This window comes from Gossypium arboreum, chromosome 7, assembly GCF_025698485.1.
Source record: "Gossypium arboreum isolate Shixiya-1 chromosome 7, ASM2569848v2, whole genome shotgun sequence".
NCBI classification, from domain to species: Eukaryota; Viridiplantae; Streptophyta; class Magnoliopsida; order Malvales; family Malvaceae; genus Gossypium; species Gossypium arboreum.
The window spans coordinates 85,156,481-85,177,883 of NC_069076.1; the positions used below are offsets into that span (position 1 = coordinate 85,156,481).

General features: G+C 35.7%; 2 protein-coding genes and 1 long non-coding RNA gene across 3 annotated transcripts; 1 reads left to right on the top strand and 2 right to left on the bottom strand.

The window, feature by feature from the left end:
- LOC108470413 (beta-1,6-galactosyltransferase GALT29A) lies at nucleotides 1–2,247 on the bottom strand. Its single transcript, XM_017771749.2, has one exon. The coding sequence runs from the start codon at nucleotides 1,737–1,739 to the stop codon at nucleotides 549–551; it is 1,191 nt and encodes a 396-aa protein (XP_017627238.1). The 5' UTR covers nucleotides 1,740–2,247; the 3' UTR covers nucleotides 1–548.
- A 7,488-nt stretch (nucleotides 2,248–9,735) lies between these two features.
- LOC108471820 (zinc finger A20 and AN1 domain-containing stress-associated protein 3-like) lies at nucleotides 9,736–11,089 on the bottom strand. The gene has a single exon (XM_017773382.2). The coding sequence runs from the start codon at nucleotides 10,478–10,480 to the stop codon at nucleotides 9,998–10,000; it is 483 nt and encodes a 160-aa protein (XP_017628871.1). The 5' UTR covers nucleotides 10,481–11,089; the 3' UTR covers nucleotides 9,736–9,997.
- A 4,564-nt stretch (nucleotides 11,090–15,653) lies between these two features.
- Nucleotides 15,654–16,956, top strand: LOC128295355 (uncharacterized). The gene is made up of 2 exons (XR_008285742.1): nucleotides 15,654–15,683; nucleotides 16,736–16,956. It is a non-coding gene; the product is annotated as an uncharacterized LOC128295355 (long non-coding RNA).
- The last annotated feature ends 4,447 nt before the right edge of the window (nucleotides 16,957–21,403 follow it).

The following is a 21,403-nucleotide window of genomic DNA, read 5'->3' on the forward strand; positions in this document are numbered from 1 at the left end:
TTAGCACAAAGCATAACAATCATATTCCAATTTTAGTAGAATAATGTATGACCACGTTATTTATGATATGTATGTACACAATTAATGAAGGTGTCTAAGCCAGCCCCTTGTTGGACCCATTTGTCTAAGGAGGACCCAACCCACTAATTCAAAACCCAAATCCGAATACACACAGCAAAACAAATGCTAATTGATCTATAAGCTAGATGAATGAGTTTGAATTTCTAGAAGCTTACAATACCTTATAGGGACTTACTCTTGAATCCCCAAACATTGCACCAGAAAGAACAGAATCTCAAAAGTTCAACAAAAAGCATATGAAGAATCCATATCTTACTTCATATTCTTAGTTTCCAATTTTACATTTCCTATTACCCTAAACCATCTTCGACAGTGCAGGTCCAGAATATGAAACACAGATCTTCAGCATGTGTTTTCTTTTGACTATCCACTACAGAATTACTGATACACCATCGAACACACTGATTTAATCTTGACCAACAAAACAAGGACAAAATAAAATTAAAAAAGAAACCAATCAGCCAAAATCATTGATAGAATACCACAGGAGGGAACCTGAATTTGTCCGAAATGAATGGTATTGCCCGTGGATTCTTCACCAGATCATGATAAAATGCATATTCCGCCTCATAATCATGTAACCGGAGCTCAGCCTTCTGGTTAGTATGATAATGGTGCTTCGCCAAAGTCGATTTGCCAAAGCCAAATATACTAACTTTGTCACAAATTCCCAAGGCTAACATAACAGCTTGCATACCAGAGGAATAGTGGAACATGGAACCATCATGAGTAGACCCCCATTCACTCAATGCCTTCCCTGTATCCTCCACAAACCGTTTCGCTGAATAGTACTTCACAATCCTAGAACACAACATATCAAAACGCGGATCTGTAATCAACAAAGGTGCCTTGTGAGACGAATTGCATACCAAATAGTCCATGAAATGAACCGGTTGGCAGATATACATAACCATAGGAACATTCCCTCCATAAGGGTGACAAAAACATCCATCCCTCCTAGCACAAAGATGCAGTATATTGCTATTTACAAAAGAAATGCTGGTTTTTGACCCCACATTCTTTTCGAACCTCTCAGTCCTAGCATTGTTCAATCTAATCACGGCCTCATGACCATCAATGAACTTTCCGTGATCAGTATTCAGTAAAATCCCACTATTCCCCACAACAGCACAAGATTTATACTTGTTATCCGAACTCATTAAACCATTGTGGCTATCAATAGGAACCTTTACTAGTGTAACTAAATCCATCATAATATCAGGTTGGAACATTCTTTTTCTAGCCCAATTCTGTAAGTTCCTCCTAAAATCTAACCAATACCGATAAAATTTAGGGGACCTGAGCATTACCGGCATCCCATTAGAATTCCTAGCTTTGACATCATGATGATTGAACCTCCTCCATGTTGCAAAAGTCCTATACCTTCCTTGACTCGCAAAGTTCCCTTCCAGCAGCTGCTCTATTTCAAGCTTGGATTTTGCTTCACCTGTATCAACCGCTGCAAACTTGAGCAAAGTTGAGTTAAAATTTTGGATTGGTGGGGGTTGGATTAGGACGCTGGACCTGGTGGTCTCCAATTCAGCTGAAACAGCAAATCCACCACCGCTGCCCCCGCGGATGGCAATCCGACAGCTTAATGTTGCAGCTAATGCAACAAGCATTAAAATGCTTATCAAAGGTCTAAACGACCTCTTCATGGGAGCAATACAATTGCTTGAACCGTAAAATTGGGTTTGCTAGATATGGCCAAAAGGGTTAAAAAATACGGATCTTGAATTTATATGTATTAGGTTCAGATCCATCTCTCAGGTTCAGTAGATTTTGACATCCACAAAGATGGGTGCCTAATCATAAATAGAAACAATCTGGGATTTGTAAGAGATAAAAAATGGAGGGGGAGTGGGGGGAAGAAGATCAAATGTATTTCACCCAAGGACAAATATTTTTCCTATTTTGAGGAAAACCCGGAAAAGAAAGAGACAAAGATGAAATCTTGGAGGGAGAAATACGGCAAGAAAGAGTAGCATGAAATTGCAGGTGAAAGTTAATGATAGGAATGGTATTGTTTGATTAGTCAAAAATGTTAAGGTTTATTGTTTAACATGATCTTAAGAACAAGAATTAAGCACTGAACCAACCAAATGCCTAAAACTAAAAGCAGACACTGCAAAAAAGATAAAGAAAAAGAAAAAGGGGGGAAATCGAAAGGAACCTGCAATGCAAACCCTAAAAGAAAGGGTTGTGGATGAGGAAAAAGCAAAAGGAGTGGAGTGAGGAACAGTCTTCTATTCCTCTTCTTCTTTGCCCCTTTAAAATCCATGCGGTTTTGGGTACATATTTAAATGCAGGTGATTTGCAGCATCATTGCCATTGGTAGCGCGAGGTAATGTTAGAAATTATTACTATTAGTACGGAGGTAACTCATCTGACGGGGTTCCATCCCTTCTATTCGAATTCATTATCAATCATTTATCGCATTGAGGAGATGGTCACTTTGGTTTTAAACAAAAAAAAAAAAAAAAATTATAGTAGACTTTTTAAAATAAATTGAATTTCTTTTAAGATAAATTCTTAAAATGAGTATCAAAATGTTCTTCACCCTTAAATCAAAAACTACATATTTACGATGTAATCTATCTACTAAAATAAAAATCACAAAATTCGACGTTTTCCTTTTTCTTTTGTTTGTTATGTATGTTGTTGTTACAAGTCTTACAACTTAGAATCCAATTTCAATTATTTCTTAATATGACAATTGATTAATAGTATTATGAATTAACTGGAATATGGCTCTAGGTTGTAAGATTATTTTTTTTTTACCCTTTTTTTTTAATTGTAACAACATGAATACAAATTATGGATGGTCCTTTTTTCTTTCTTTGTTGTGGTTGGGAATGAGTTTGAGTGTTTTGGTGGGTAGGTAGTAAGTGAGCTTTGTGTGGTTGATTGAAAGGGGTTAAATTTTGGATCATTAAGGCATGGGAATGGAACAACTTCATCTGTTTAATTTTTTATACTTCCTTAATGTTAAGAATTACTTACCCAAATTTTTTGGTTTCGTCTCTTTTTTTTTTTAATTATTATTAAAGATGTTGATCAATTTTATCAGAAAAAAAAAAAGTAATAGATTATTGGAATGCTATAGTAATAAATTTTTGTATAATTTTCTTTTTTTTCTTTTTTCCCATTTACCACTCCAATTTTGTTTCTAATCTATTTAGATGCTTGAATCCACTCTAACTACCGTTTCTTAAAATATGATATCTTGATTTTTATCAAAAACAAATTATGATGTATTGATGATGCCATAAACATATCAATAATTTAAAATATACAAAATATAAATTATTCAACACTGCACAATGTATATAAGCGGAATGTTAATTTACTTCTACTTGTTTGAAATTCTTTTATTGAAAAATGATATAAAAATATGAAAAGATAAAAGTTTTAAATTTTATTTAATAATAAATATAGGTACATTGGTAGTAAATTTTATTTTATATTATTGAATATGTGTTTAATTTTAATTTTTTATTAAAAGATATTGTAAAAGTATGAAAAATAAAATGATATTATAATAATATTAAATACAATTTTAAAAAATAGATTATTCTATAATTTCATAGTTAAATTAGTGATTCGGTTAAAGATAACATCAAACTTAGAAAAACACTTAATTATAAATATTAGATATTAAATTTTTATTTGATTTTAAATATGACTGTAATATGATAAATTAACATAAACACTGCAAAAGTTAAAAAAAAGTATATAATTATTATCTTATAAAAGAAGTTTTTCCTTTTATAATAATACAGTATTAGGTTTTGGTTTGAAAGATGAGTCTGTGAATGTGATGCAATGAAGCTACCTAATTAGATTGATTTTAAAAGTGTTAAAAAAGAAAAAAAAAAAGAGTTTGTATGTGATATAGTAAAATTACACATGATGAAAAGAATGTTGAACTTCTTAAAAATTGATAAAAACAAATATAAATAATCAATTTTATTAACTCACAATATATTAAATTATATAAAATCTTAAAATTATATATTACTCCACTTGTTTAAACCATTTTAATCCTTAGATAAAAGGCAAAAGATCAATCAATTTTTATTGGACCCAACTGTTTTGGATAATGAAGGATTATCTAATTAGTAATGATCATTCAAGAGTTGTAAACATGTATTTTGTTTATATGTCTTCTCAATGATTAATCAAATCCTCAACAACCTCATAAACTTAAAAAGCCCTCATAATTAATGAAAAAAATAAATGAGTTGCATAATTTATTTTGATAATCCAAAATAAATAAAATTAATTTTTATAAGAAAAGTATGAAAATTAATTTGAGGAGAATATTTTCAATTAGTTATATTTTATTTTATTTTTTTACATTATTTTATCCTATAAAAACTTTATAATTTGATTTTATTTAAAATAAGTTGAAATTGGAATGTTTAAAATTAAAGATAAAAAGGTAAATGTCTACCTTTGTGACACATTTTAGGTTTTTCTATGGATTTGTTCCATTTGCTCTGAGGGTTTTTGTTTCTATTTAGATTTGGTTTCTCATTTTGGAAGGTGTCTAAGGAATGGAGGAGGATTTGGCTAAGCCTGTTATAGGGGATGAAGAGAAGGAGGCGTGGCAAATTGGGGATGGAATTGAGGGGAGAATGGGCCTATGAGTATTGCTTGGTGGGTTCTTTTTTTACTGCAAGTGTTGTTTAGTTTCAAGTTATGCACAATATGATGGCTAATCTCTGGCACCCGTTGGGGGTGTATTGATTACAGGCATAGGGGGAAAGTGTTTCTTGTTTCGGTTGTACTATGAAATGGATATTGATCGGGTTGTGTCTAAAAGGCCTTGAATATTCAACAATCACCTACTTGTGACTCATAGCCTGATGCCGGATGAGGATCCAGAGCAGGTTCCTTTATTCTTCATACCTTTGTAGTTTTAGATCCTTGATTTGTTGCTTGGTCTAGTTTCAAAAGTTTTAACCAGACAGTTTGGTAATTTCATAGGGAAATATTGGAATATGATTCTAAAGCTATAGCTAAAGGTGTTATGAGTTATATGCAGATTCGGGTTCAAATTCATGTGCGAGTTCCATTGAAGAAGAGGAAGAAGATTGTTTCGGGGGTGAAACAGGAGATATATGCGAAGTTTAAGTATGAGTGTCAATCTCTGTTTTGTTTTCTTTATGGTAAGATGAGGCATAGATAAAGATTTTTTTTAGTGTGAATGGTTCAAGGCGATAAGGAGCTTATTGGTGAATGAATAATTCGTTACGAGCGTTGCTGTGAAAGGTATTGAGGATGACAAGTTATTGTTTGTGAGATGAAAGGGAGAATGATCCGGGGATTTTGGAGGGATTTCGTTATGGTAAGGATATATTTTTGGCTGATTTTTAAAAATCTAATTCGTTACAAGAAATTATTTTGAATTTGGTAGTGAATGATGGAAAAGGAAAGGTGATTGTTGAGCGAGTAGATGTTGATATGGATTTGAGCTTAGAGGAAAATCCACTAGGAGGTATGTATGTGAAACAAAGGCCACAGTTTGGGTTGGATATTTCTGTCATTTCTAATGGCGTGGACTTGAAGGACTCTATTGTTGGAACTCAATATGGTTCTCAAAATGCCAGATCAATAAGCTCTGCAAGGCAAGCCAGTCGAGTACAATGAAAATCTTATGTTAAAATGTTTGTGGGTTGGGGGACCCATGGACAGTCCAGAGACTTTAGTATATACTGAGGGAGTATAATCTTCATGTCGTTTTCTTTATTGAGACTAAATTAAATGTGAGTCGTATGAAAGGGTTCGACGGAGATGTGGTTATTTGAATGGATTTGATGTGAGTGCGGATAGGTCGATGGGTGGTTTATCAATAGGATGGAAATAGGGATTTGTAATGTAGTTGAAATGTTATTTGAGGATTCATATTGATTTCGAGGTACAACAGGATTTAGAGGGTAACGCATGGAGATTCACTGGTTTTTATGGAGCATCGAATGAAAGATTTAGATATCATTCATGGAGTCTGCTTCGTCAATTGGCCTATGGTCTAAATTCACCTTGGTTAGCGGTTGATAATTTCAATAAGATTACTTATTCTTTTGAGAAAATAAGGGGTCGGGTACGAGAAAAAAAACTTGATTGAGGGATTAGAGAAAGTCTGCTTTTAAGGATTTCCATCTGGGCTTTAAAGGCCAATAGTTTACTTGGAAAATAGGGAGATTTGTATATACTAATATCAAAGAAAGACTTGATCGAGGGGTGGCCAATGGGAGGTGGTCAAATCTTTTCCCAAAATATATAATTCAACATTTATCTCATGGGTTCTCGGATTATTGCCTTTTATTTTTTCAAACAAGTTCGAGGGTGGCGAGTAATTGAAGAGATTTTGGTTTACAACCTTTCCATTTTGAATCTTGTTGGACTTTAGAAGAGTTTTATAAATCTGAGGTAACAACAATTTGCAAAAATTATGTTGGTTCGATTCTTGATCGTTTTGTGCAGCTTGGTCAAGGTTTACAGGTATCGAGTTTACACTTAAAAAATAATGAAAGTCGATGTCGCCAATTTTTTGCACGCTTTTGGAGGAGTTGAATACGTGTGAGCCAAAAGACATTACTTTAGAAGAGATTGTATAGGTGAAAGTTGCGAGGAACGATATTTGAAAAAATAAGCAAGGGGGAATTGGTTGAAGAATGGAGATCGAAATACTGGGTTTTTCCATTACTTCGCTTCTCAACAAAGAAGAATGAACACGATTTGAGAGTTGGAAGATGAGGAGGGGAGTTGGATGGAGAGTGAAGATCAATTGGAGACTGTTACTATGGATTTTTTTTAGGGTTATTTTCTTCCCAATGAAGAGGTAATGCATCCCATGTTCTCTCAGGAGTTGTGTGATGCATTAATGATGAATTGAATGACTCTTTATTAATAGTGTTTAAGATGGAAGAGGTCATGCGAGCAGTTAAGGATATGGATCCGATTAAAGCCTCGGGTTATAACGGGTACCCAGCCTTGCTTTATCAAAACTACAACACGTTATAGACATGGATATTGGGAGGTATTGTCTTGCTATCATTAATTAAGAAATTTCAATTTATGAAATTAATTGAGTTGTTCTTGTTTTATTTCCTAAGATTTCAAACCTAAAAAACATGACCCATTGAGACCTATTAGCTTATACACCGTTTTGTTAAAATAATTGCATTGATATTGCAACAACAAAAGGACATAAATTCGAGCATGCTTAAGCATATTTTTTTACCTTCAATTTAAGGGTGGGAATGGATTATAGGTAGAAATAGGCTTTGTATAAAAAAATGTTAATATACCATTTAGTACATGAGTTTGGCTTAGATGCTCAATGTGATATCTAATTTTTTTCTTCAAATTGGTACCTAAATTTGGCTTCCAAAACACAAAATGGTAGTTGGAACTATGGAGTGTGCCTTGCATTTATCAGACACGTTGCAAGCACCATAAACGAGAATCGATAAGCAATCAAAGAAAGGCCAAAATAGGCCCAACGTCGGGACGAAGAGCATCATCAGTTCATCGAGATGCTGCGATAAACGACATTGTAACAAGGCGAATGGGACGTTGCGATGTCACGACATGTTCTCCTATTTGGCAACTGCGTCTTAGACTTCAAGCAGGATTTCTTCTCCTAGTTAGACTCTGATTATTCCAGGATATTTTAGTATGATTAGAACTCTAATCTTAGCCTATTTAAATGGGTCGTTGTATCCCTGTTTTGGTTAAGTCAATCAAGATGCAGCCGTAGGCTTTTTCTTTAAGGGCAACAAGATGTAGTCGCATATGAGTTTTGGTGAAAGCTTCGTGGTAATTATAAAGTATTTTATACCCCTTTTGTGAGTGCCCTATGAGATTTAGGGTTTTGTTTACCGATTTTCTCTTTAGAATTTTGATTTTTGTATTTGGGATTTTGGGTAATGTACAAGTTGTATGTTTAGGTTATTTACTCCATATTGTACTGTCGTTTGTTTACTCATTAGTGAAAAGTCGAAGCCTTCTTTGCCCGTGGTTTTTCCATCTGAAGGTTTTCTATGTAAAATATTTTGTTCATTCTTCACCGCTTTTACTATTTCGTTGTTTATACAGGTCGATCCCCAACAAACTAGTATCAGAGCTACGGTTCAGCTTTCACAGATCGACTTATTCAGTGCCACAACAATGTTTTTGGATATCGAGAAATTCGACGGACCACAAATTTCAATTTATGGCAATTTTAGATATTACGGAGGTAGCTGATGTGGCCAAGGACAAGGGTGTTGATTCGTTGTTATCCACACATCATCAAGTTAAAGGTGGAGCCATGTTAGATGCCAAGCATGTGCCTGATTTAGAGAAGAATATCATCCCTTTTTGGTTTTAAGGACTCGAATAGTTCACAGAGGGTTACAATCAAGGTGGAAAGAGTTAATGTTTTCTCCCCCATTTGGGTATTATTAGCCATTGTTGCATTATACAACTTTAATTTGAGGACTAGAAGTCTTTCAGTTTCAAAGTTCAAGCACGATATAAACTTGGTTGACATTATGCAAAATTTGAGTTTGGCTCGTGACGGGGCATGAAAAAGGAGGCGTGATATATATGAGTCAATGTGGAGATTTGTGGGGTATGCCTCACATTTATCAGACACATTGCAGGCACCTTAAGTGAGAACCGACGAGCAACCAAAGAAAGGCCAAAACAGGCCCAATGTTGGGATGATGAAGCCAACTCATCCGGACAATATGATGGACGACGTCGTGACGAGGCGAATGGGACGTTGCGACATCACGACATGTTCTCCTATTTGGCAGCCACGTTTTAGACTTCAAACGATACTTTTTCTCCTAATTAGACTCTAATTATTCCAGGGATATCTTAGTATGATTAGAACTCTAATATTAGCCTATTTAAAGTGGTCATTGTATCCCTATTTTGGTTAAGTCAATCAAGATTTAGTCGTAGGCTTTTTCTTTGAGGCCGACAAGACGTAGTCGCATATGAGTTCTTGTGAAAATTTCATGGTAATTATGGAAATTATTTTATACCCTTTTTGTGAGTGCCCTATGAGATTTAGGGTTTTGTTTACTGATTTGCTCTTTAGGATTTTGAGCTTTGTATTTGGGGTTTGAATAATGTACAGGTTGTACATTTAGGTTATTTATTCCATATTGTACTATTGTTTGTTTATTCATTAGTGAAAAGTCGAAGCGTCATTTGCCCATAGTTTTTACCTCTTTGATAGTTTCCAAGTAAAATATGTGTGTTTGTTCTTCTCCACTTTTATTATTTCGTTGTATATACAGGTTGATCCCAAGAACAAATAATGCTAACTTTTTTATATTATCCGATGAATATTTGACACGTGGCGATGATGCCATAATGATGTTACCATTTGAAAAATATAAAACTTCTAACAAATAAAATTATAAAAATTTTATAAATAAAAATAATTATATATATTAAAAATTAAAATATTTTTATAATGTTTCATAAAAATAAAAATAAAAATTTATTTTTTATACTTTTCATAATATTTTATAAAAAATTTTATGAGAAATAAAAATTATTAGAAAACATTTTCTTGAAAAATAAAAAAAGTTTCATAATTTTATAAAAATAAAAATAAATCAAAATCATAAAAACATAACTCAGATATCAAATAATGTACTAATCCTTTAAAATCAACTTGAATAAATAAAAGAACTTGGAACAACAATGATTAAGAATGTAGTATGAATTATTAGGGAGCAGTTTTCTTTCGTTATTGGAATAATTCCTTGCAAAAGCAACCAACAAATCAATTGGAAATCAGCACCCGCATTAAGTTTAAAATACCATTTGAATGTATGTCATATTACAAGCATCAACGGCCGGCGAGACCATCCATAACACAATCACAAACAATCCCCTTTTTCCTTTAGATTTTCTGAAGCTTCTCGCCTTTGACAACCGGATTCGATTTGGCAATCTGTTGTTTTCCCATCCCTTTGAAATCGAAACTACAACCATGATTTTCAGGGTACCTATGGGTGCCACAAAACACCATCCCACACCTGCACTTGAACCCCGTCAGCCCCACGCGCTTCCTGCAAGTCATGCATCTGTTAGGTCGAACTTGAACGTGGACCTGAACCTCCGCTTGGACCACCTCTTCCTTGGTTTCCGCCAACGGTTCATGCTTCACCGCCAAGCAAACCGAAAACGACGATGATGAAGAAGAAAAGGAAGGGAGGGGGGCTTGATTAAAAGCCTGTTTCGCAGCAGAGGAAGATCCTTGTTCTTTAAGGTGCTGGAGATGGCGGTAACATTGAGAACAAAGATTTTGGGTTGCTGGGTTTCCGAAGAATCCACAATTGTTTGCACATTGTGGTGGTGCTTGACATCTATGTTCTTCTGCCATATCTGATATCTTCTTTTTTTTCTTTTTTTTTCAATTCTCTAAAAGGAAAAAGAAAATTACCTGACCTGAGAGTTTCAGAGAGAATTAAACAAGAAATGAAACCCAAATCTAATAACTAATTTCTTCTTAAAGTTGAAATGACAAGGAACAAAAGAAAAAGTGAAGGGAAAGGCAAGGCAAAGGCAACGAAGGAAAGGAATCCCCAGCGTGGGGTTTCTTAATTTCTTCTTTTAAGATCTTATATACTATTATTACTACGCGTTGAATATAAAAAAGTAAACAACTGTTTGAAATGAATTTTACAATTTTCGTATATACATACAAGGCAGAATTTGAGGGCTTTGTTTCATTCATGGCTGATAATGACAAACGAGAAATCTTGAACCGTTCTTCTTGGGAAGATCAATAAACATTTTGGTGGACGTAATCAGCTGCGCATCTCTATCGTCCGTGTCGCCGCCGTGTTTGCCATTTTTTGCCCATGAATATATGAATGCCGCCGTGGCCACTTCATCCAATGGCCCACCATGAAACATCAATGATTAAGGTACGCCATTCTATGACACGCCTTCCATATTTTCATTACCACTTTATTAACGAGTCTTTGTTTAACATTATTATATTAGGTACAAATATTGAATATAATAAATTATTATTATTGAATTTAACATAATATTTATTTATCTAAGTGTTTTGTTAAGTTGATGTTATAAATTAACTAGACACCAATTTAATTATGAAACTATTAAAATATTATCCCATGTGTAAAGTTATATTTTACGGAATTATTTTTGTTTTTATATAATAAATCAACATAAATTTAATCAAAATAATTTTGAACCCAAACATAATAAATATTTAACTTTATCATTATAAGTTATAACCCAAACATAATAAACATTTTTATTTTCATTGGTGGTTGTTAAAATAAAAAATTAAGTGCCATCAAATAATATAACTTATTTTAAATATAAAATGATATTTTCGTAATTTCTCTAACAAGTTGGTGCACGGTTGACTCGTTACACCAATTCAGTCAAGGACTTTAATAATAGTATATTAGTATAGATAAACAACTGACTGAGATAATAAATTGTGTATATTAAAACAAAAAAAATGTATAAAACACATCAAAATGAATCTTTGACTGAGTAGTGAATTTGAGGTTTTATCAATTCAATTGACGTGGGTTTAAATTCCACTATATGCATATAAAATTTTATTAGTTTTCGTTATAATAAAAAATTAACTAAAGTAGCCTCAAATAATATAAATTATTTTAAATACAGAATGATATTTCCGTAATTTTTCTAAACGAGTTAGTGTCCCGTTGACTCATGTCACTAACTCAGTCAGTGGCTTAAATAAAAGTATAGATATTTATATCAAATAAAATATGCTTGACTAAATAAGTTGTAACAACCCAAAATTTATGGGTATCGAAAATTTGAATATTTGGGTCATAGTTTCCGCAAAATGAATCCGTAAATATTTATTAAAAATATTTACGAAGTCAGTAGTGTGGTTAATTAGATTTTGGGTAAGTGAATTAGTTTGAACTAAGTCTAATTTAGTGAAATGACTAGATTGAATATAGTGTAAAAATTTAATTGTAGAATAAAGAAAAGTCAAATGACTAAATTAGTAATTAAACCATGAGTGCGAAGTGTATGGTAATAGTGAAATACATGTGGAGTATGTATAAGACATATATTGATAATTATTAGTATTTACTTAAATAATAAGTAAATAATATTATATTATATTTATATTAATAATATAATATATTAAGTGAATAAAAGAATAAAGAAACAAAATAGAAAAGAAAGAACAGAGAATGAAAACGAAATAGAAAGGAAAGAAAAAAGGGAAAGAAAAAGAAAGGAAAAATAGGGCTTTGAGGTTTGAAGCTTAATTGGTAAGTCAATTTAGTCTATTTTCTTGTAATTTTGATGTTTTTGGAATCTTGGAATAAAGCCCTGCTTGAATTATGTTGAAATTTACAAAATTAGTAAATTTTTAGATGTTGATTAAGTTGAACAATTGAATGAATTATGAGATAAAGTGATAGGAATTCAAGTTAGAAGTGGGAGAAGAATTGAATTGTAAAAAGAGATATAAGTTTTGTTATAGTAGGGACTAAATTGTCTAAATTGTAGAATTGATGTTTTATATTGAATATGAAGAGCTGAAACTTGTTTAAAGTAGGTATTAAATGACAATATGAGATTTATTTGAAGAAAAAGAATGGTTATGGTGGAAGGACTGAATTAGAATTTTTGTAAAAGTTACATGAAAAATAGAAGAGTGTGTTATTAAATGATATGTATTGATGATTTTAAATGTTAATTTTTTTCGTAGCTAACGTAGCACTGGAAACGTCATCAAAGAAGGGAAAAGAGAAAGTGAGCGAAATTAAGGTAAGTATTTCTATAACCAAACTTAATAGTTATTTTGATACATATTATTGATATTATGTATGGCTATTGAAATTAAGGTAAGTATTGATATTGTAGTATTATGTTGATTTATGAATATTTGAATTGAAATGTATATTGATTTTTTATGATGAATTGAAAGTGAAATGAAAACCCTATTAACAGTGTCGGGCTAGTCAGATATAGTTGGCATGCTATAGGATTGAAAGTGTTCAGGGATATTCCGACTTTCAGTCGATGAGACACTATAAGTGTCGCCTTCTTCGCTTCACATTATTATCGTTCGGATTCGTTCGATGAGGTACTCGTGTACCGCCATCGTTATTGTTATCATTACGATTGTATTACGACTTTGACTGATGAAACACTGTATACTATCCCGGTGTGTGGGTTGGATCCGTGTATCCGTCTAGGTTCGAGTTATGTTAATAGGGGTAAATTACTGCATTGAAGACTGAATGATACTGACTGAATCGTATATCTTACTGGTTTTGATTCTAATGATAAATGTTATTATGAAATGAAGACAATTAATTGAATGTTCATGATGTGTTTATTTATTGAAATCTAAGGTTTAAGTATAAATGCATAAATTAAGTATTGGTTTATAGAAATACCATCGAGTACATACTCAACATTTGGTTTGTTTCGTCACGCAGTAACTAGGTACTGAAAGAAAGCTAAGGACTCAGCATCCAAGCCAATCCCGAACTCAAAGTGGTGAATACTTTTCTTTTGGTAAAATGGCATGTACCTAGGTTGTTAAGGTGTTATTTTGTACATGATAGTGAATGAACATGAAAGATGTTGAAGCATGGTATGAAATATGCAAATTTTGGAAGTTAACTTTACACGAATTTGTTTAGTATAATAATGTAGTATGATTTCAATATGAATTATGGTATCCATGAGTGTACATTGCTTAGATGATTTAATGTTTAATTGAACATGTATTAAGCGTGTTTAATTGAGTTTTGGTTGAATTAAAAGTTGAGAAAATTATTAGCTTGAAGCTTAAGTTATGCAGGGTTGGTAAACTTGAGACAAAAGGCTCATTTTGAGTCCACACAGCCTGACACACGGGCGTGTGATCAGACCGTGTAAGACACATGGCTTACACATAGGCAAGTTGATAGGTTGTGTATCCCTTACATCCTTAAATGTGAAGTCAGGATAGTATACGGGCAAAAGACACGGCCGTGTGTCTTGGTCGTGTGAAAGACATAGGTTTCAAGCATGGTCGTGTGTCAAAAACATGTGAAAATGGCTTAAAAATAGTGAAAAATCAGTTTACCACACGGCCTAGCCATATGGGCGTGTGCCCCTTTAATGCCTAAGAATTTGCAAGTCAGATCTGCCCACGGGCTGGCCACACGGCCATGGGAACCCCACGGGCTGGCCACATGGCCATGTCCCAAGCCACATGGCCATGTCCCAGGCCACACGGGCATGTGCCCCTATCTTCAAGGAAAAATTTTTAAAGTTACCAGTTTAGTCCCGAACCACTTCCAAAGCATGTATTGGGCCCCGTAGGCCTATATTAGGGACTTTGTAGTGAAATTTGAAAAGAATTGATATGGAATGAAAATTTATGATTCGATTTTGTATAAATGTTAGTGTATAAGCCCGGTAATGCCTCGTAACCCTATTCCGGTGACGGATACGGGTTAGGGGTGTTACATAAATCCCCTCATTTCACAATGTAATAAATATTAGAGATAAAACAATATTTGGTCCTTGAATTCAGTAACTTTTCTTAACTTGGTCCTTAAAATTTTCTAGTTCACATTAGTCCTTAAACTTGGCAACTTTTGGGTGATGATTGGACACAATCTCAAAGTGTAATGTAACGCCTCAAAATTTAAATCTTTATTTTTACGAATGTATGACACAATTGAGTATCTACTTCAGTGGTTAAGTGTTCTGGGTGTGTGTGGTAGGTCCCAAGTTCAAGCCATGACTTGGGCAAATTCTGGTATTTTTATGTATAAAGCCCAATCTTTGGTCAATAGGCTTTTATTTAATTGTTGATAAGCTTATATCAGAATGGGCATACTGGTCTGGTGGTTAAGTAGTGTGTTGGCTTATTGATGGTCTTATGTTCAAATCTTTGCGTGAGCAAGGGTGATTATTTTTGCTCGGTTTGGTGGCTAACAGTTTGAGTTGTATTGGAAATCTGAGTAGTGGAAGTTTGATGAAGTGAATTAAGGGATTTTAGGGTTATCAAAATTCTTATCGAATTATTCTATTTGTATTTTTTTCTTTTCTTTTCCCTAAGAATAAAATTTTCGATTTTCTTTTCTCCTCTTCTCCCTTTTTGCTGCTATTTTTCTTTTTCATTATTTTTTCTTATTGCGAAAAATTCTTGTGCTCTCCCATTCTTTTTCTCCTCAACTTCTTTCCACTCGCTCTCATTTCATTCCACGATTAACTGCGATCATTCGGTAAGTACTCATCTTTTTTACGTCTGTTTCTCTCCAAAAACTCTGTCAATTTTTTCATTAGGATTTCCTCTCTCTTTTGTCGAAACCTACCCTTGTCTTCCCATTTTCTTTCGATTTTGGTCCCATCTCGACTGCAATCACACTTCTGCTCCTTATTTTTGCATTTTTTGGATAACTTCGGTAAGTGATTTTATGTGGTTTGTAGTTGATAATGTTAAGTTTCTAACTAGGGGTTATTTTGATGTTTGGGCAGCATCATTTCGCTAGGATCGAGACTCTTTTGGTACTACTTCATAAGCAAATTGATTTGAAGCGTTGGGGGTAAGTTTCAATCGCTCAATAGTTGAGTAACCCGTTTGGATTAGTTTTAATTTGTTGGTTAAGTGATTAAATGAGTAGTATTTTGATTAATTATAGGTTCAGGATTACTTACAGTTGCTTTTGCGTCAAAAACGATATAGGTGCATACCTAAAACATAGAAAATGGGGTTTTAGCGAAAGCCAAAAACCTCACTGTCAACGCCACACGGGCATGTGGTTGTCCGTGTGGTAGGCTGTGTGCGACCACAAGGTCGTGCGATCGACGAGGCCAAGTCGTGCGCACAAGATACGACCGTATCACGGCCAAGGCCAAATTGGGCTGTGTGGGCCACACGGACGTGTGGACCCATACCGGTAGGCTACATGGGCGTTGAGCCTATTTTCACTGAATTGATTGCTAAGGTTGCACGGGTCGCCCAAATCAACTATGAACCTACTGTAGGGTCGGCAAGTATCACTTAGACCCTTAATTGTGTGAACTGGCTGTTTGATTTATATATGTTGAGCATGATGATAGTATGCATGTACACTGAACTGGTTATATGTACTGATATCATGAGATAGCATGTCACGATTTGTATGTTACATTGCATGGGGTTGGGTTGATTATATTTGGAGGAAGTGTACTGAAAGGCTCTTAAGCCTAATATACTGGCAGCTCATCTGCAAATTACTGTTTTGTGCCGCATTCGGTACTACCTAGAGTGTAGGGATGGGTGGGTTGGTTTAATCCCTACATGGAATGTAAGGTTGGATGGAGATGGTGTGTAGAGGCTGGTTGGGTAGGACTTTGTTACTGAATATTGCATGACTGCTACTGATACTGTGATGGGCTAAGGCCCTAATGCATACTGATGCTATGATGGACTAAGGCCCTATTGCATATTTGATACCATACTGTGATGGGCTAAGGCCCAAACCGTTACTGATACTGAAAGGGGCTTAGGTCCAAAACTATATTTAATTGTGCACTATGTCTACTATTATTTATTTCTATGGGATTACATACTGAGTTTACGTAAACTCACCCCTCTTTGTTTAATATGCACAAGTAATCCCCAAACCTAGACAGATCGGTGCGGCAGAGGACTCGACGGTGACCACAGTTTTTCGACTTTATGCTTTTTTTAATTTATGTTTTTATTATTATTGAGATGTAACTTGAGGACTCTTGGGACTTTTGCTTAAATTTTGTTTTTATTTATTTTTTTGTGAATTTATAACTACTAGTCATAGGAAGTTCGGTTTTCAAAAAGCTAACATATTTTCTAAACTCACGGTTACTTAAACTGTTTTGTTTTAAAAGCTTCTGCAACGAGAAACATTTTAAAGCAAATATTTTAAATAATTAAAACGATTTCCTTTAGAACTAATAAAAGATAAATATAGGTAATAACATGGAAATGATTTTATTGTAATAATCGTTTTCGAACACACTATCATGTGACATTGCTAGATTCGACCTTAACGTCTAGGCCGGGTTCGGAGTGTTACATTTAGTGGTATTAAAGCCAGGTTACAAAACTCGGCTATGGATTATGGGTTTTAAATTTGGTCTTTGAAGAATTGGTTTTCAAATGATTTGAAATGTTTCTACTGTGTATGTGGTACACCGAGTCTCCGGCATCGATCCTGTAAGTATTCCAAAACTGATATATACTTTAATTGAAAATACTATGCTATTTTGAAACTACTATAGGTAGTATATTGCGAAAGTACACTGAAAACTGTAGTTAAATTGAAACTATAGTAAACTATTAGAGACTGCGACAAATGAAAACAAACTCTGAACTTCTGGTACTATTTTACATAAAATATTTGTTAATAAACACTGGAATTGTAACTTATTCATAAAAATCTTAATACAGATAATTTTGATTAGATATGAGCACGCGAGGTATCCGCGGACGGGATACTAGAGACCAAGGTAGAGGCCGTAGAAGGGCTCGAGCTGAGTCATCATCATCGGACAGCTTGCCAAATTTGGATACGAGTGAGATACCAGTGTCGCCCGCTACTGAGATTGGGTCTCAAGATCGCATGGCTGGGGACGACGCATTGTCCTAGGCTATGCTCAGAATTTTGGAAGGGGTCACTGGGCCCAATACTAAATCTAGGGGTCGAGGGTCGGTTACGGAACGACTCCAATCCAATGAAGCTGAGTTATTCAGGAGTGTCACTGGTGTCACCCATAATGTGGCCGAGTACTGGATTGAGGCCACGGAGAGGATCATGGATGATCTAGATTGTACCCTCGAGAAGAAATTTAAGGGTGCATTCTTACTATTGAGGGATGAGGCTTATGAGTGGTAGCTTACTATTAAAGAGGGCACTCAGCCCGAATGTTTGACCTGGGAGTTCTGTAAGACTGCCTTCCAGGGGAAATATATGGGAGCCAGTTATGTGGACGCCTGTAGGAGGAGTTTCTGAATCTGACACAGGGAGATCGAATAGTGGTCAAGTATGAGGCTGAGTTTCTGAGGTTGAGCTGCTATGCGTAGGGTATAGAGGCATCTGAATATGAGCGATGTGTCCAATTTAAGGTTGGCTTCAGGGATAACTTGAGGGTTCTGATAACTCCGCAAAAAGAGCGAGATTTTTCTATCTTGGTCGAGATGGTGAAGATTACTGAGGAGGTTAAACGCACTGAGTTCCAAAACCGTGATAGAGAGAGAGGTAGGAACAAGAAGGATTCAGAGCCCTCAAGTTTTGTACAGAGGCCCAAGAAAAAGGCCAGAGCTGATGGGCTAGTTAGAGTTGGGCCCGCTGCTGCTGCTATTGGACAGCAGCTGTGTGTTGATTATGGTAGACGCCACTAGGGCGAGTGTTGGAGGAGGACTAAGGCATGCCTGAGGTGTGGATCATAGGATCACCATATCAGGGAGCATCTACTGAGGGCTGATCAGATGCAAACTCAGGGTACTGGTAATGCACAGCCACAGAGGGTAGTACAATAGCCACCGAGAGGCCGTAGTCAAGCTAGGGGTGGTAATGGCATGGGCTATAGGCAGAGAGCACCAAGCAGAGGTGTTGGACAGACTGAGGTAAGGCAGCAGGCTCTAGTATATGCTACACACCGCCGAGAGGACAAAGATGCTCCGAACGTCATCACGAGTACGTTCCTTATTCATGATGTACCTTATATTGCATTAATAGATATAGGTTCTACTCACTCCTATATAGCATGTACTGTGTCTGACAACTTAGGGATATTGGTTGAGAGCACTAGAGTGAGGTTACTGCACTGAGCCTGTTGGGGCAGTCTATAAGGGTTAACAAGTTATTTAGAGACGTCTCTTTAGAGGTTCAATGGTCAATCTTTTTGGCTGATCTGATGGAGCTTCCGTTTGGGGAGTTCGACTTAATATTGGGAATGAATTAGTTGGTTAAGCACCATGTCAGTTTGGATTGTGTGACCAAGAGGGTCGTATTGAGAACTGAGGAGGATAATAAGATGGTCATGATAGGAGAAAGCTGTAATTATTTGGCTAACGTGATCTCTACACTAGTAGCTGAGAAACTGATTCGTAAGGGATTGGAGGCATACTTGGCCTATGTAAGTGTCTCAGATTCTAGAGAATCTATAGTTAAGGATATCAGAACTGTAAAGGATTTTCCAGACGTATTTTCTAAGGAGCTACCGGGTTTACCTCTAGATTGTGAAGTGGAGTTTAGGATAGAGCTCCTTCCTGGTACAGCTCCTATGTCCATCGCTTCCAATCGAATAGCACCGAAGAAGCTTATAGAGCTTAAGGCTCAGATTCAGGATTTTTTAGACCGTGGGTTCATCTACCCTAGTGTGTCTCCGTGGGGAGCACCGATACTGTTTGTTAAAATAAAGAATGGATCCATGAGGTTCTGCATCAGCTACTGTCAGCTGAACAAGTTGACCATTAATAACATATATACACTTTCGAGGATAGATGATTTCTTTGACCAGTTTTGAGAGGCGTCTGTGTTTTCCAAGATTGATCTGCGTTTTGGATATCAGCAGCTGAGGGTTAAGGAAGCTGATGTATTTAAGATGACATTTAAAATTCTTTATAGACACTACGAGTTCCTAGTGATGCCATTTGGACTGGCGAATGCACTGGTAGCTTTCATGGATCTAATGAACCGAGTATTTCAACTTTATCTAGATCAGTTTGTGGTGGTGTTCATCGACGACATACTGGTTTATTCGAGGACTGAGGATGAGCATAGCGAGAACCTTAAAGTTGTTCTTCAGACTTTGAGGGAAAAACAGGTCTATGCTAAGTTTAACAAGTGTGAGTTTTGGCTGCCTGAAGTAACATTTCTGAGTCATGTGGTTTCTGCTGAGGGGATTCGTGTTGACCTTCGAAAGATTGAGGCTGTGTTGGACTAGAAGCAGCCTAGGAATATGTCTAAGATCCGCATTTTTCTAGGGTGGGCTATTATCGGTGGTTTGTGGAAGGCTTCTCGTTAATTGCAACACCCTTAACTAGGTTGCTATGTAAGGGGCTATCGTTTAACTAGACTAATACGCAGCAAGAGAGTTTCAAGAAGCTCAAGACTGTACTGACTAAGGCTCCTGTTTTGATACAACCTGAATTTGGAAAGAAGTTTACAGTTTATAGTGATGCATCACATGTCGGTTTGGGATGTGTGTTGATATATGCGTCTCGTCAGCTAAAGACACATGAGGCAAACTATTCGACGCATGATTTGGACCTGGCCGCCGTGGTATTTACATTAAAAATCTGGAGGTATTATCTATACGGTGAGAAATATATCATCTACACTGATCACAAAAGCCTCAAGTATCTCCTTACCTAGAATGAGCTGAATCTTAGGCAGCGTAGATAGATCGAGCTGCTTAAGGACTACTATTGCACCATTGAGTACCATCCTAGCAAGGCCAATGTGGTGGCTCATGCTTTGAGCCGTAGGGCTATGACTGATCTGAGGGTGATGTTTGCTCAGCTTAGTTTATTTGATGATGGTAGTCTGTTAGCCGAGCTTCAGGTTAAACTGACATGGATTGAGCAGATTAAGGGTAAGCAGTTGGAAAACGAGTCTTTGAGTCTTCGGTTCTAACAGGTTGAGAGTGGTAGGACTACGAATTTTGGACTGAATAGTGATGGGGTACTCTGCTTTTGTGGAAGGATCTGTGTGCCGAATAATACTGGTTTGAGGCAGTCTATACTGAGAGAGGTGCATAGTAGCATTTATACTATGCATCCTGGCGGAAATAAAATGTATCGAGACCTTTGTGAGTTATATTAGTTGTCAGGGTTGAAACATGAGGTTACTGATTTTGTAGCGAGATGTCTGACGTGCCAATAGGTTAAGGTTGAGCATCAATTACCTTTAGGTTTGCTGCAGCCAGTTAAGATTCCTCTATGGAAGTGGAAGCATGTAACTATGGATTTCATTAGTGGGTTGCCTCTATCACCCACTAAGAAGGATTCAGTATGGGTCATCGTGGATCGATTAATTAAGTATGCTCACTTTGTACCGGTTCATACTGATTATTCTCTACAAAAGCTGATAAAGCTTTATATTTCTGATATAGTAAGACTGCATGGGGTGCCGATTTCGATCATCTTTGATAGGGAACCTCATTTCACTTTTCAGTTTTGAAGAAAGTTGCATTCGGCTCTGGGTTCAAGGTTGGACTTCAGTACTGTGTTCCATCTTCAGACCGATGGTCAGTCTGAGAGGGTGATTCAGATACTGGAGGACATGTTGAGAAGTTG